The 13382-nt window shown below is 40.8% G+C and overlaps 1 protein-coding gene across 1 annotated transcript; it reads left to right on the top strand.

Moving 5' to 3' along the window:
* The first annotated feature begins 5061 nt into the window (after nucleotides 1-5061).
* On the top strand, nucleotides 5062-12196 carry LOC111973594 (chorion-specific transcription factor GCMb-like). The gene is made up of 5 exons (XM_024000974.2): nucleotides 5062-5445; nucleotides 5863-6115; nucleotides 8215-8327; nucleotides 8785-8910; nucleotides 10293-12196. The coding sequence occupies exons 1-5, from the start codon at nucleotides 5350-5352 to the stop codon at nucleotides 11235-11237; spliced, it is 1533 nt and encodes a 510-aa protein (XP_023856742.1). The 5' UTR covers nucleotides 5062-5349; the 3' UTR covers nucleotides 11238-12196.
* The last annotated feature ends 1186 nt before the right edge of the window (nucleotides 12197-13382 follow it).

Here is a 13382-nt window from a genome sequence, read left to right as displayed (position 1 = left end):
ACCTTATAGCCTGAATGGATAAAAATGTATATTATGGTGGAGTATTAGTTTAATCATTTTGGAGACAAAAACTATTTAACATCAATAGAACTGCAGGGTGTTAATTATTGTTTTCGAAAATATATTCTGTTCTTTAGTAAGCATCATCAAATGTGACGTCATTGATGAACAGACTGTAAAACAAACTTTTCCCTTGCTTTTCTATTAGACAGTCTCACTTTGTAGTGAACAAAATGGCGTCCTTCCTAACCTTCTGAGCCAACGTCGTCTCTCTCAACAGTTAACTGTACTGCCTTACCTCTTAACTCAGACCAAACGTGACTTCTGGGTCAGTCCCAACCACTCCCAACATGCAGCAGGAAGATGCTGGTGAGCTGACCTCAGTCTTTTCCCAAATAGCAAACAGCATGACTGTAGCTACCAGCATAAACAAAGCAAGGGAAGCAAATCGTGGAATGATGAAAATTATGGAAAAAAACTCACCTTCCACAGGAGGAGAAAAACGCTGAAAAGTAGGAAATATTAGTATTTAATCCAAAACAATCACAAGACCGGTACCACCTAGACGAGGGATGGGCAACTTGCGGCCCCCACCCCCATCAAAGTTTCACATCTCTGCCCTAGACCCAGCCTGGTCTCATACACTAGACGTAACATAGTAACTGTAAATTCGGGACGCTCAAATTAGTATGATATGTTACGTTTGGTATGGTTACATAAGATAGATGGTTACTTAAGACAAATGGAAAGCAGGGTGGTTGAATGGGCTGGATGGGTGGGCATATAACGCGACTGTCTGGCAACCCAAAGTTGCGAGTTAGAATCTCACCATAGACAACCTTAGCATTTTAGCAACATTTAAATGACTTACTACTTTTTAGCTACTTTGCAACTACTTAGCATGTTAGCTAACCCTTCCCCTAACCATAACCTCAACCCTTTCAGCTAACCCTTCTCCCAACCCTAACTCTAACCTTAACCCTTTAACCTAACTCCTAAATTTAACCCTAATCTTAACCCTAACCCCTAGCCTAGATAACGTTAGCCAGCTAGCTAACGTTAGCAACCTAGCCACCTAGCTAGAATTGGTATCATATCATACGTTTTTCAAATTTGTAACATATTGTACGTTCACAAATTTGTAACATATTGTACGTTCACACATTTGTAACATATGGTATGTTTTGCAAATTCGAAACATATAATACAAATTGTAATTTGTAACATTTATGAAATGGGTGATGGACATACACAAATGAATACATACCATACGAAACATGTCATGCTAAATGGAGTCTCTTGGATTTACGTACAGAAAAATAAGAAATGCTTTGGGACCAGGTTGCTAGACCAGGGCTCTTCCAACCCTGTTCTTGGAGAGCTACCCCCCTGTAGCAAAAACCTACGGGACGGTATCTCTCCAGGAACAGGCTTGGAGAGCCCTGCCTCAGATCTGAAATGACATTAGGTAAGCACTTTGGTAAACAGACCATCCAGCCTATCATAAGGCAAGGTGAAGTAATTGATATATTGCTTAAACATATCCAATACTTTCAGATGTACATGAGTGCCTAGGGAGTAGGGGCTAGGGGTTGATTTAATATTCAGACACACAGGCTGGTACAGGAGGTAGGCTGGAACCTCACTTGTGAAGAACAGGAAGTCGCGAACACTGTTTAAGCTTCCAATTCACTGCTTTATTGACAACGTTTGATCGAAACCGGATCTTCGTCAGGTCAAACAGTAACAATAAAAAAGATGAAGTTGGAAACTGTTGGAATAACCACACTTATGACCAGGACATGCGTGGCAGTAGATATAATTACAGCAGCGTTTCCCCAACTCAGTCCTCTGGACCCCAAGAGGGGCACGTTTTGGTTATTTGCCCCAACACTACAAAGCTGATTCAAATGATCAAAGCTTGATGATGAGTTGATTATTTGGATCAGCTGTGTAGTGCTAGAGTAACAACCAAATGTGCACCCCTTGGTGCACCGAGTTTGGGAAACCCTGAATTACAGTGACCTATTTCCAAAATCAATCAAATTCATTCAAATGTATTTATAAAGCCCTTTTTACAGCAGATGTCACAAAGTGTTAATACAGAAACCCAGTTTAAAACCCCAAACAGCAAGCAATGCAGGTGTAGAAGCACGGTGGCTATGAAAAACTCACTAGAAAGGCAGGAACCTAGAAGAAACCGAGACAGTGACCAGTCCTCTTCTGGCTGTGCTGGGTGTATATTATAAGAGTACATCGCCATTAAGGCCAGATCGTTCTTAAAGATTTTCAAACATTTAGAGATGACCAGCAGGGTCAAATAATAATCACAGTGGTTGTAGAGGGTGCAACAGGTCAGCACCCAGAAGTAAATGTCAGTTGGCTTTTCATGGCCAAACATTCAGAGGTCGAGACAGCAGGTGTAGTAGAGAGGGAGAGAGGGAGGGAGAGTGATGTCAATGAGATGGGCACATGTAGTAGCTACAGAAAATATGATATATACATACTGTATGTACAAAATGACACCTCACATGCTTATCAGGAAAAAAAATCATAGATGTCTCAATAAGGCTTGGCAGATCCTTCATGCAGTTGTATTCCTCAATTTTCATGAATTCTACAGCCCTTTCAAACCACGTCAACACGTGGACATGAACAAAAACACAGGACAACATACAGCCAAACAGACACAGAACCCAATAGATGACAAAATGTATGAATGTCAAATAAAAAAATGTTTAGATTAAAAAATAAAAATGTTGCTGGGTTAGATACTTAATGAGACCTTTCCTGGGCAGGCAGGTAAAGCAGCCTTCATCAGTCTGGCATGCATCATCATCATCATCTCGCTCTCAAAAGCTGAGTGACGCTTTTGAACACATTTCTATCAAGTTCCTGCAATTCACAAAAAGGAGATAGCGGGAGAGAACATTTTTAAATAATTCTAACAGAACTGTTCAACAGATTTCTCGTGGAACCAAGATGCTTTTCTAAGGTTGTTGAAAGTAGGCTATGCTACTTCTGGCAAGAATGTCATACCCACAAAGGGTTAACTGTAATTTAATGAATATGTGGATGTGAGAAAACAAACCTGTTAACCAACGACTTGGAGGCTTTCTCCCTCAGAAGTGATGCTGTGATGGCTACAACAGTATTACTGACGAAAGCCTCCTACAAAAATGATTGCGAAATTATAGAAAATGTTAAATATGCATGCAATACATGGGACTATACTGTAGGCTAGCTATTGCTTTATACTGTTGGTCTCGTCAATGGGGTCTTTTTCACTAAGGTGTTTTTCGTGTTTAATTAAACCCATAGGCTAATAATATAAACACATTTTGATAATTTACCATGTTTTACGAKAATATCATGAACCGGTTTTCCGGCCACTCTAATTATTGAAGAAAGAATTTGATTTCATTGTTTAAAAATGAACACATTTACGATCATAATTTGCAGTGTGCAAGTGTAGCTATAGGGACAATTTTGCCACAGGTGAATCTAATTTGTGAACCGCTTGAAAAGACGCCCCTGCAAGACCATGATCAATTAAAAAAATAAAATAATGTTGTAATCATTGTTATTCCTATTTGTTAAAGACAGCAATTCTAATTCATTATTGTTTTCGAAGTATTTTTGGGGGGGGAAATATGATTTTTTTAATATGTGTGGAGGCATTCGATCATTTGCATATAATAACAAACACTAACATCTAAAGATGTTGATAACATTAGAATTTTGATCAATTAAAATTGAACTTTCACAGTTATGATATATTTCACTTAAACTGCCTTATTTACGGTTATGCAATGTAATAGCTAAAAACGCCCTTCAATAACAAATGGCACGCTTGGTTGTTTGATCTACAAACAGTGACAGATACAATCTATTCATTTATATTGTGTCGTGTGCTTTGCCATTTGTAGGTAAATATAACAACAACTGTTAAGCGATAGCCTAATGATTACACCACTTAGAAGGGAATGTACTCAATGAATAATGGACAGCAAATATGTTTAGATTTCACTTGAAGAAAAATAAGAATCGATTTTTTGTTGTTGCATGAAATCGTATACAGTAACGTAGCCTATGTTTTGATCAGCCTCGTAACAGTGCCAATTTGGCGAATGGAAACATGCAAACCCCTGACATGCTTCAAATGTAATATAATGTCGGGAAAAAATCCAAACTATGGCCATGCCTGATCAGATTCCCGAATAAAAGAAAAGTGAATAACATTCCACTATAAAACAAAAAGGTAAATTCGTAAAGACATGGGTGTAGCCTACGAAAATATGTCCGCTGAAACATATAATTCGTTAACATTGCCGCAGGACTGATGCTTTGTTTGTTGTTAATGTGCAGCCCCGGTAGTTTTGATGTTTACACGTCAGTGCGGCTTAAGGTTTACATACAACAACTCCTAATGATCCTAGATAGATCACTTGACACCTGTCACTGTAGGCTACTTGTGTAACCGTTGAATGTGGTTATTTCACATTCAGATTACTCCCATAAATGTTTGCTGATTTAAGAGCTAATCGTTCATCCTAACCAACAGGTTTGACATTTACAACACAGAAACTTTTCCTGTCAGAACTGCAAGCATAATCGAAATAGGCCTATTCCCATTGTTTTCCAGTTTCAACGTTTCAACGTTTATTCGCCACGTGCACAGGATACAACAGGCTTAAAACGATACAGTGAAATTCTTACCTTGGGAGCTCTTTCCCAACAATGCAGTGATAATACTACTATTACTACTACTAATAATAACAATAATACAAATATAGATAGTAATAATAATATAAAATCTAATAAAACAATTAAAATAAGCGTAAAACCCACACAAGAACTACGAGGGATAAAGAAACGTTTGTCAGCGGCCTTGTGTAATTTCATGACGTCTAAGTGTATTCAAGATCAACATAGATATATATAGGTTACAGCATAGTTAATTGCTTTTGGTGTTTCATACATACACAGTGCTTGGAAGGAATGCTCGGGGAAACCGCCACGCAGTAGGATAAGTGGAGGTCAGTGCCACGGATCAGGTGAACTGAAAGCGCACAGTGCTCAGCCTCAACAGAGCTGAGGCTAGACATATTTCCTAGTCCTGCCTCCTCCTCCTTTACATAGACGAGACAGCGTTAACCTGTCGTCATTCACCTTGCTACTCCCGTGGCTTCGCGTAACACTCCTTAGGACGCAAGGGAGCATTGGATTAAGACCGATAAAAGACAGGGGATACAAGGTGCGCGGCTAGGGGACGCTACCTGTAGGCCTATTGATGATTCCTGCTATGAGTCAAGTTCAAAAATCGTCAAATTGAGAGAATCTTACAAGATGGCAAAGTCCTCGGAACAGTTTGATGACCCGGACTGTGTTTGTTCCTTCGGTATGAAGTTAACGTGGGATATCAACGACCCAAAACTGCCTCAGGTATGTCAAAATCTCTCATATGACAGTTTACGCTATGCGTTAGACTATAGGCTATTCAATGATAGATATTTACATTTCCAAAGTATATATCACTTGATACTCTATTAAATCAAAATATGTCAAGGTTGAATCGAAATAAATCATTGTTTCAATTTGTAGCCTAAAGATATACAAAGTTCAGGATAAATTAGTTTGCACTCAGATTATCATGATTTGCCTAATATGCTTCTACAACTCAGCTATCAGATATTTATTTGCGCTTTGTGGCCATATCTTCGGGTCTCTCCACAATCAAAACGTATTGCAGCAAGCCAGGTATATTCTAATCATTGGCCTGTACCTTTCGTGTGTAGCCTTATTATCCATTTAGAAAGCACTTTAAAGTAAGGAATGTATATTTCCCCCTAATTCTGACAGGACATAAAGCAGTTTGACGCTTTTCAAGAGTGGACGGATGGTTATGTGCGTTACATCTACAATGGCGAGGACAAGAACGCACAGCGCCACCTGAGCGGATGGGCTATGCGGAACACCAACAACCACAACTGTCAGATTCTCAAGAAATCCTGCCTGGGCGTCGTAGTCTGCGGTCGAAACTGCACGCTGGCCGACGGAAGAAAACTCCAGCTCAGACCGGCGATTTGTGACAAAGCACGACAAAAACAACAAAGTGAGTAAATGCATTATTCACATCTGTATTGCACGGTGTACACTTGCCGACGCCTCTCATCGGAAAAAGGATGAAAACATGATGTATTTTTAACATTAACAATGCAGGTTTTGAATCTGTATCAAATCATTCATAATGATAGCCTACTTACTGGGCCTGTCGACGACGTCGACTGTTGTTGAGAATATAACCCCACTCTGGAACGAGATATTCAACTTTTCATCTGGTCTAAACACTTGGTAGGCTTCATGTGACTCCTTCATTCAGTCATCACCTTGACCCACTATAGAAAATGTGACACTTTGTGCTTCATCATAATAATAATATCCTCACTTATGTGGTAGTAATAAAAACGAAGTTGGCTAAAGTCGAGAATAGCCCACAGGAGCAGCCAAAATGTATGGAAAGAATTATTGGTTGTGTTTGGAAAAAGCAATTAGGTTCTTAGTGTGCTCAGACTATAATGATCATAATAACATAATAATACAGCTTTATATACAGAACACCTAGTTAAACAACTTAAAATAAACAATATTGTTGGTCTGACTGAAAAAAATACACGTTTTTAATTTAAAATAATGTTTATTTTATAATTTTTTATAATATATATTTTTTAATTTCCTTAAATCATTGTTTCACTTGTGACCACTCCCCACACTATGATCTTCCTCTCACATCCAGAAAAGTATAATAGTTAATAAATAAATGTACAATACCTGAATACAAAGTTGCTTTTATACTATCAGCCCAGAGGGAAGCCAAATGCAAAATCAAATTAAGCATTTCTTCTGGAGTGAAGAAGTTGTAATATGGCCTTGTTAAAAATTGTGTGTTTGTTTAAAGCTGTGTGTTTGTTAAAAATTGTGTGGTTGTTTAAAACTGTGTTTGTTAAAAATTGTGTGGTTGTTAAAAATTGTGTGGTTGTTTAAAACTGTGTGTTTGTTTAAAACTGTGCGGTTGTTTAAAACGGTGTGGTTGTGTGTACTGGTGGTTGTTTAAAACGGTGTGGTTGTTTAAAACTGTGTGGTTGTTTAAAACTGTGTGGTTGTTTAAAACGGTGTGGTTGTGGTGTACTGGTGGTTGTTTAAAACGGTGTGGTGTGTGTACTGGTGGTTGTTTAAAACTGGTGTGGTTGTTTAAAACTGTGTGGTTGTTTAAAACCGTGTGGTTGTTTAAAACGGTGTGGTTGTTTAAAACGGGGTGGTTGGTGTGTACTGGTGTTGTTTAAAACTGTGTGGTTTGTGTGTACTGGTGTGTTTAAAACGGTGTGGTTGTGTGTACTGGTGGTTGTTTAAAACTGTGTGGTTGTTTAAAACGGTGTGGTTGTGTGTACTGGTGGTTGTTTAAAAACTGTGTGGTTGTTTTAAACTGTGTGGTTGTTTAAAACTTGTGGTTGTTTAAAACTGTGTGGTTGTAAAACGGTGTGGTTGTGTGTACTGGTGGTTGTTTAAAACGGTGTGGTTTGTTTAAAAACTGTGTGGTTGTGTGTACTGGTGGTTGTTTAAAACGGTGTGGTTGGTGTGTACTGGTGGTTGTTTAAAATGTGTGGTTGTGTGTACTGGTGGTTGTTTAAAACTGCGTGGTTGTGTGTACTGGTGGTTGTTTAAAACGGTGTGGTTGTGTGTACTGGTGGTTGTTTAAAACTGTGTGGTTGTGTGTACTGGTGGTTGTTTAAAACTGTGTGGTTGTGGTGTACTGGTGGTTGTTTTAAAAACAGTGTGGTTGTTTAAAAAACGGTGTGGTTGTTTAAAACTGTGTGGGTTGTTTAAAAAACTGTGTGGTTGTTTAAAAACGGTGTGGTTGTTTAAAACTGTGTGGTTGTGTGTATGGTTTGGTTGTTTAAAACGGTGTGGTTGTTTAAAACGGTGTGGTTGTTTAAAAACGGTGTGGTTGTTTAAAACTGTGTGGTTGTGTTAAAAACGGTGTGGGTTGTTTAAAACGGTGTGGTTGGTTTAAAACGGTTGGTTGTTTTAAAACGGTGTGGTTGTTGTAAAAACTGTGTGGTTGTGTGTACTGGTGGTTGTTTAAAACGGTGTGGTTGTGTGTACTGGTGGTTGTTTAAAACTGTGTGGTTGTGTGTACTGGTGGTTTTTCTCCAGAGAAGCTGTGCCCCAGCTGTAACTCTGCCCTGGAGCTGATGCCATGTAGAGGACACAGTGGCTACCCCGTCACCAACTTCTGGAGAATAGATGGAAAAGTCATATTCTTCCAGGTGTGTGGGCTCATATTCTCAACAGATTCTGGTAACACTTTATTTAACGGTCTTCTTTCCTCATAAACCATTAATAACCTGTTTGTTGATCATCATATATAAAGCATTTATTACTTACGAAGATCATGTACAATAGCTGTTTTCTACTTACTTCATGTGATGGTTAACATACTATAGATGTTTAGTGGTTTATAAGCAAACCTTCAAGTAAAGTGTTAAGGTTTCAGTTTAAAGAAAAATTGACAATGAATTAGCAATTAGCGTGGGTTCATAAATTTGATGCTTGATTAATAATATCTGAAGGCAAATAATTTGAATTCACGATAAAGTAGAAAAAAAGAAACACCGTTCTTTTGGTTATGAGCTTCGGTGCAAAAAAAATCCAAGTGTGTGACCAAAGATTTTCTAAATTATTTCAAGAAAGTAACAATCGTAGTATGTGTTGATGTGATTGCAGGCCAAGGGAGTCCATGACCATGCCAGACCTGAGAGTAAATCTGAGACGGAAGCCCGGAGAAGTGCAGTGAAGAGGAAAATGTCCTCTCCACACTTCTCCCAGAAGAGGAGGCTGGTAGAGTCAGATGTAAGAACATTTACCCTCCATGGTCACATACAGTTGAAGTCGGAAGTTTACATACACTTAGGTTGGAGTCACTAACTCGTTTTTCAACCACTCTACAAATGTCTCATTAACAAACTATAGTTTTGGCAAGTCGGTTAGGACATCTACATTGTGCATGACACAAGTCATTTTAAAAGATACAGAAGTATCTATATCCACAGTGAAACGAGTCCTCTATCGACATCATCTGAAAGGCTGCTCAGCAAGGAAGAAGCCACTGCTCCAAAACCGCCATAAAAAAGCCAGACTACGGTTTGCAACTGCACATGGGGACAAAGATTGTACTTTTTGGAGAAATGTCCTCTGGTCTGATGAAACAAAAATAGAACTGTTTGGCCATAATGACCATCGTTATGTTTGGAGGAAAAAGGGGGAGGCTTGCAAGCCGAAGAACACCATCCCAACCTTGAAGCACGGGGGTGGCAACATCATGTTGTGGGGGTGCTTTGCTGCAGGAGGGACTGGTGAACTTCACAAAATAGATGGCATCATGAGGGAGGAAAATTATGTGGATATATTGAAGCATCTCAAGACATCAGTCAGGAAGTTAAAGCTCGGTAGCAAATGGGTCTTCCAAATGGACAATGACCCCAAGCATACTTCCAAAGTTGTGGCAAAATGGCTTAAGGACCACAAAGTCAAGGTATTGGAGTGGCCATCACAAAGCCCTGACCTCAATCCTATAGAACATTTGTGGTCAGAACTAAAAAAGCGTGTGCGAGCAAGCAGGCCTACATACCTGCCTCAGTTACACCAGCTCTGTCAGGAGGAATGGGCCAAAATTCACCCAACGTATTATGGGAAGCTTTGGAAGGCTTCCCGAAACGTTTGATCCAAGTTAAACAATTTAAAGTCAGTGCTACCAAATACTAATTGAGTGTATGTAACCTTCTGACCCACTGGGAATGTGATGAAAGAAATGAAAGCTGAAATAAATCATTCTTTCTACTATTATTGTGACATTTGACATTCTTAAAATAAAGTGGTGATCCTAACTGACCTAAGACATGGAATTCTTACTAGGATTAAATGTCAGAATTGTGAAAAACTGAGTTTAAATGTATTTGGCTAAGGTGTATGTAAACTTCAGACTTCAACTGTATCTACTCTGAATTATGTCTACCTGCTTAGCCAGAGGTGGATGGTTCCTCTCAATTGTTTTCCTTTAGGAAGATTTGTCTTGCCACTGTTGCCTTTGCTTTCTGTATAAGCCCTGTGCACCTACAAGGAGATTGAAAGTAAAGAATTTACAAAAATACACACATGCCATTTCTTCCCTTAGATGCAGTGGACTTGACTAGCCTATCACTAATATGTACTGTTGTGTACTGTTACTTGTTCAGACTGGGAGATACCATGACCTGGGTGCTCCTTTCCCCAACCTGCATCAGCTGTCCTGCATGGAGGGCCCTGACCGCTTCAGCATCATCGCTGAGTCCAACTTCCCCTTCCAGAACCCTGAGCCCTACAAGACCCAGCAGTACCCGCCCTTCCAGAATCCTGAGCCCTACAAGTTTGCCTACGACTCCCATGCCACCCTGGGTGAGGCCCCCTCCACACTCCAGAAGCCGGCCAACCACCGTCTGTACATGCCCAGGCCTCCATGTAGCTACGACTTTGCTGTGCCTGGCTATTTAGGCTCTGGCTCCTACACAGCCCTCTACAAGGACCCCAGTAGCCACCAGACAGAGCCCCCTGAGCCCAGCAAGGTGAGCTTAGGCCTGGGTACCAGCACCACCACACCCCACACTACCGGCACCCTCTCGGGCCATGACCGCAGCAGCTACGACACGCCCAGCAGCAAGCATCACGGCTGGAAGCAGATCCTGGGCAAGGGGACATACGGGGAGCGTGGTGAATATGGGCAGCTCCCTGGCAACGCCAACCACCACTACTACAACAGTGAGTATCCATGCAGGGCCCTGACGGGCCCAGTGCCAGCCACGCCCGCCTCCCTGCAGACCATCATCACCACCACCACCAAGGTGTCCTACCAGCCCTGTCCCAAGCCATCCGTGGTCAAATACGGCGATAACATGTACGACGTTAAGGGCCTGCCCAACTGCAGCTCCTTGCTCGAGGACACCTCGCCCTCCTCCTACTCTGATCTAAAGATTCCAGAAGATTCCGGGGTCATCAAATCGGCGCTGTCGTACCAACCGGAAACCCTGCCAGCCAAAATCGAGAGGGCAGAGAACTTTGACACTTACCGATACAGCAACTACGCGTCCAACAGCTATCCCGACAGGGTTTCTCATCCTCTTAGGTATGACGGAGTAGGGTACTAGTAGCTCACACCAACAGAGCAGAGAAGAGGGAGATATGACAGAGGAGTACATTTGATAGTTGTGCCCTGTATACAAATGGTCAGAAAGAACACTTGGAACAGACTTATTGACACCTTTTATCAGGTTTGTGAATATCTATTGTTATTTATATATTTGAGGTGTTCGAATGCATTTGGACTGCTAGTGATGACAGTCATCTAGGATATTCAAAACATTTCCCAACTTGCATTTAATGCATAAGGAATAGCCACAAATGAGTTATTATGCAGGTTGACCTTTATTGTCATGAGTCTTGCATTGGAGGTAGAACTGAGCAGTGTCTGCTAGATGGGCAGCTGCAAAGTCAAAATTAGCAATATCTTAAAAATTCATGAAAACAAAAAAAATAGCTTTTTAGTCTTAAAGGGATACTTTGGGATTTTGGCAATGAGGCCATTTATCTACTTCCCCAAAGTGAGATTGACTCGTGGATACCGTTTTTATGTCTCTGAGTCCAGTATGAAGGAAGTTTGAGGTAGTTTTGTGAGCTAATGCTAAATAGTATTAGCTCACGACTGGAACTCGATGGGTATCTGCACTCTAGGGTTAGCAGTGTGGTTAGGATTAATGTTAGGGTTAAAATCAGATTGTATGACTTTGTGGCTGTGCCAGCTAGTGACCACTCTGCAGAGCTGCCTCCAGTAAACGAGTCATCCCAATAAATGCCAACCTGACGTTATTATTGCCTTTGGATAAAATAAAATAAATCAGTTTATTGTGTTTGTAGAACATGAATAGGTATTTTGTCTGTGTTACGTTATATTCCTATGGCACTGGAATAAATGTTGTATAGATTGGGATGTGCCACAAAAGCATAATGAATGTGCTCTTGCTACCAGTGCAACTGTAGATACAGTCTTCAACTGTACAGTCTCTGAACATAATTATGTGACATTAAAATCCAATGAGCTCCCACTATAGATTTGACACATTCTGATGTTGTGGTTATGGCCTTTGTTTTGGTCCAATTATCATTCACCTCCAGCCCTTTGAAAGGGCCCCCCTCCATTTTGGGGTAGGGACGAGAGAGAGAGAGAGAGAGAGAGAGAGAGAGAGAGATGTCTTTGTCCCTCCCTTCGAGAATGCCGGTAACACACGCCGCTGACAGTATCTCTCCTCGCGGCCGGATCAGCAGGGAAGCGGCACCGCTTCATTTCGTCGACTCCGCCGGGGAGTTTTCCTCTGATGTCACGTCCAGATTAACAAATTACTCACTATTATTGTAATGACAGAGGTGGTGTGAGCCATGAATCAGTTTGTCCATATGTGGAGGAGTAGGTATCACCAGAGGGGATTTGATCCTCTGTAGGGTAACTGTGTGCAGACAGGAGACATAACTGTACCTCTGTCAGACAGACAGAATACAGACTGATAAAGCTCTGTCTCAATATTGTGTGACGATTATGGAATTTTGGTTAACGATTAATTGTCACAAAAATCGCCATGGTTCTTGTCATAATTGTCATTTTTGTTGAAAAATGTTTTGAGCTTGTAAAGCATCATAATGCATCTTTTAAAATGAGCCACGACATACCTAATGAATACAACACATCTCTGGTTACACCCCTGTCTCAAAAACAACTTGTTTGACCGCTTTGAACTATTGGAAACTAAGCTTCTTCTCCCGACCGTGCTGGTGTTGTGACGAAAATCCCCCCCCTGCCAGAATCCCCCCCCCCCCCCCCCCTTCGCGTGAACGCGCACGCACTCAATTCTTCATTGCTGCGACTTGCTTCCTAGTTGAGATTTCTGCTCTTCACTCCGTTGTCAGTTTAGCCTGTTTAATATAACACACATACATTCATTATTCATTTTGATTGCCTATCCTGACATGAAAATTGTTCTATAGAAAGTATTTGACTCTAGTGACAAAATTAAGGAAATTAGAAGGGGGGGGGGGGGATTTCGGCAAGGCCATTTTCTAGCCTGCCGAAATTCTCCCCCCCTTCTATCTTGGGACTGCAAGGCCTGGCACACTTCAGAATCATTTTGGTAGATCATGTTGACCAGTAGTGTGTGCCACAGAAAGTATTTGGGCAAGAAAATGGCCTTGCCGAAATCCCCCCCCCCCCCTTCTAATTTCCTTAATTTTGTCACTAGAGTCAA

The sequence above is a fragment of the Salvelinus sp. IW2-2015 genome, linkage group LG14 (genome assembly GCF_002910315.2).
Source record: "Salvelinus sp. IW2-2015 linkage group LG14, ASM291031v2, whole genome shotgun sequence".
In the NCBI taxonomy this organism is placed as follows: Eukaryota; Metazoa; Chordata; class Actinopteri; order Salmoniformes; family Salmonidae; genus Salvelinus; species Salvelinus sp. IW2-2015.
This window is presented reverse-complemented; position numbering and strand designations above follow the sequence as displayed.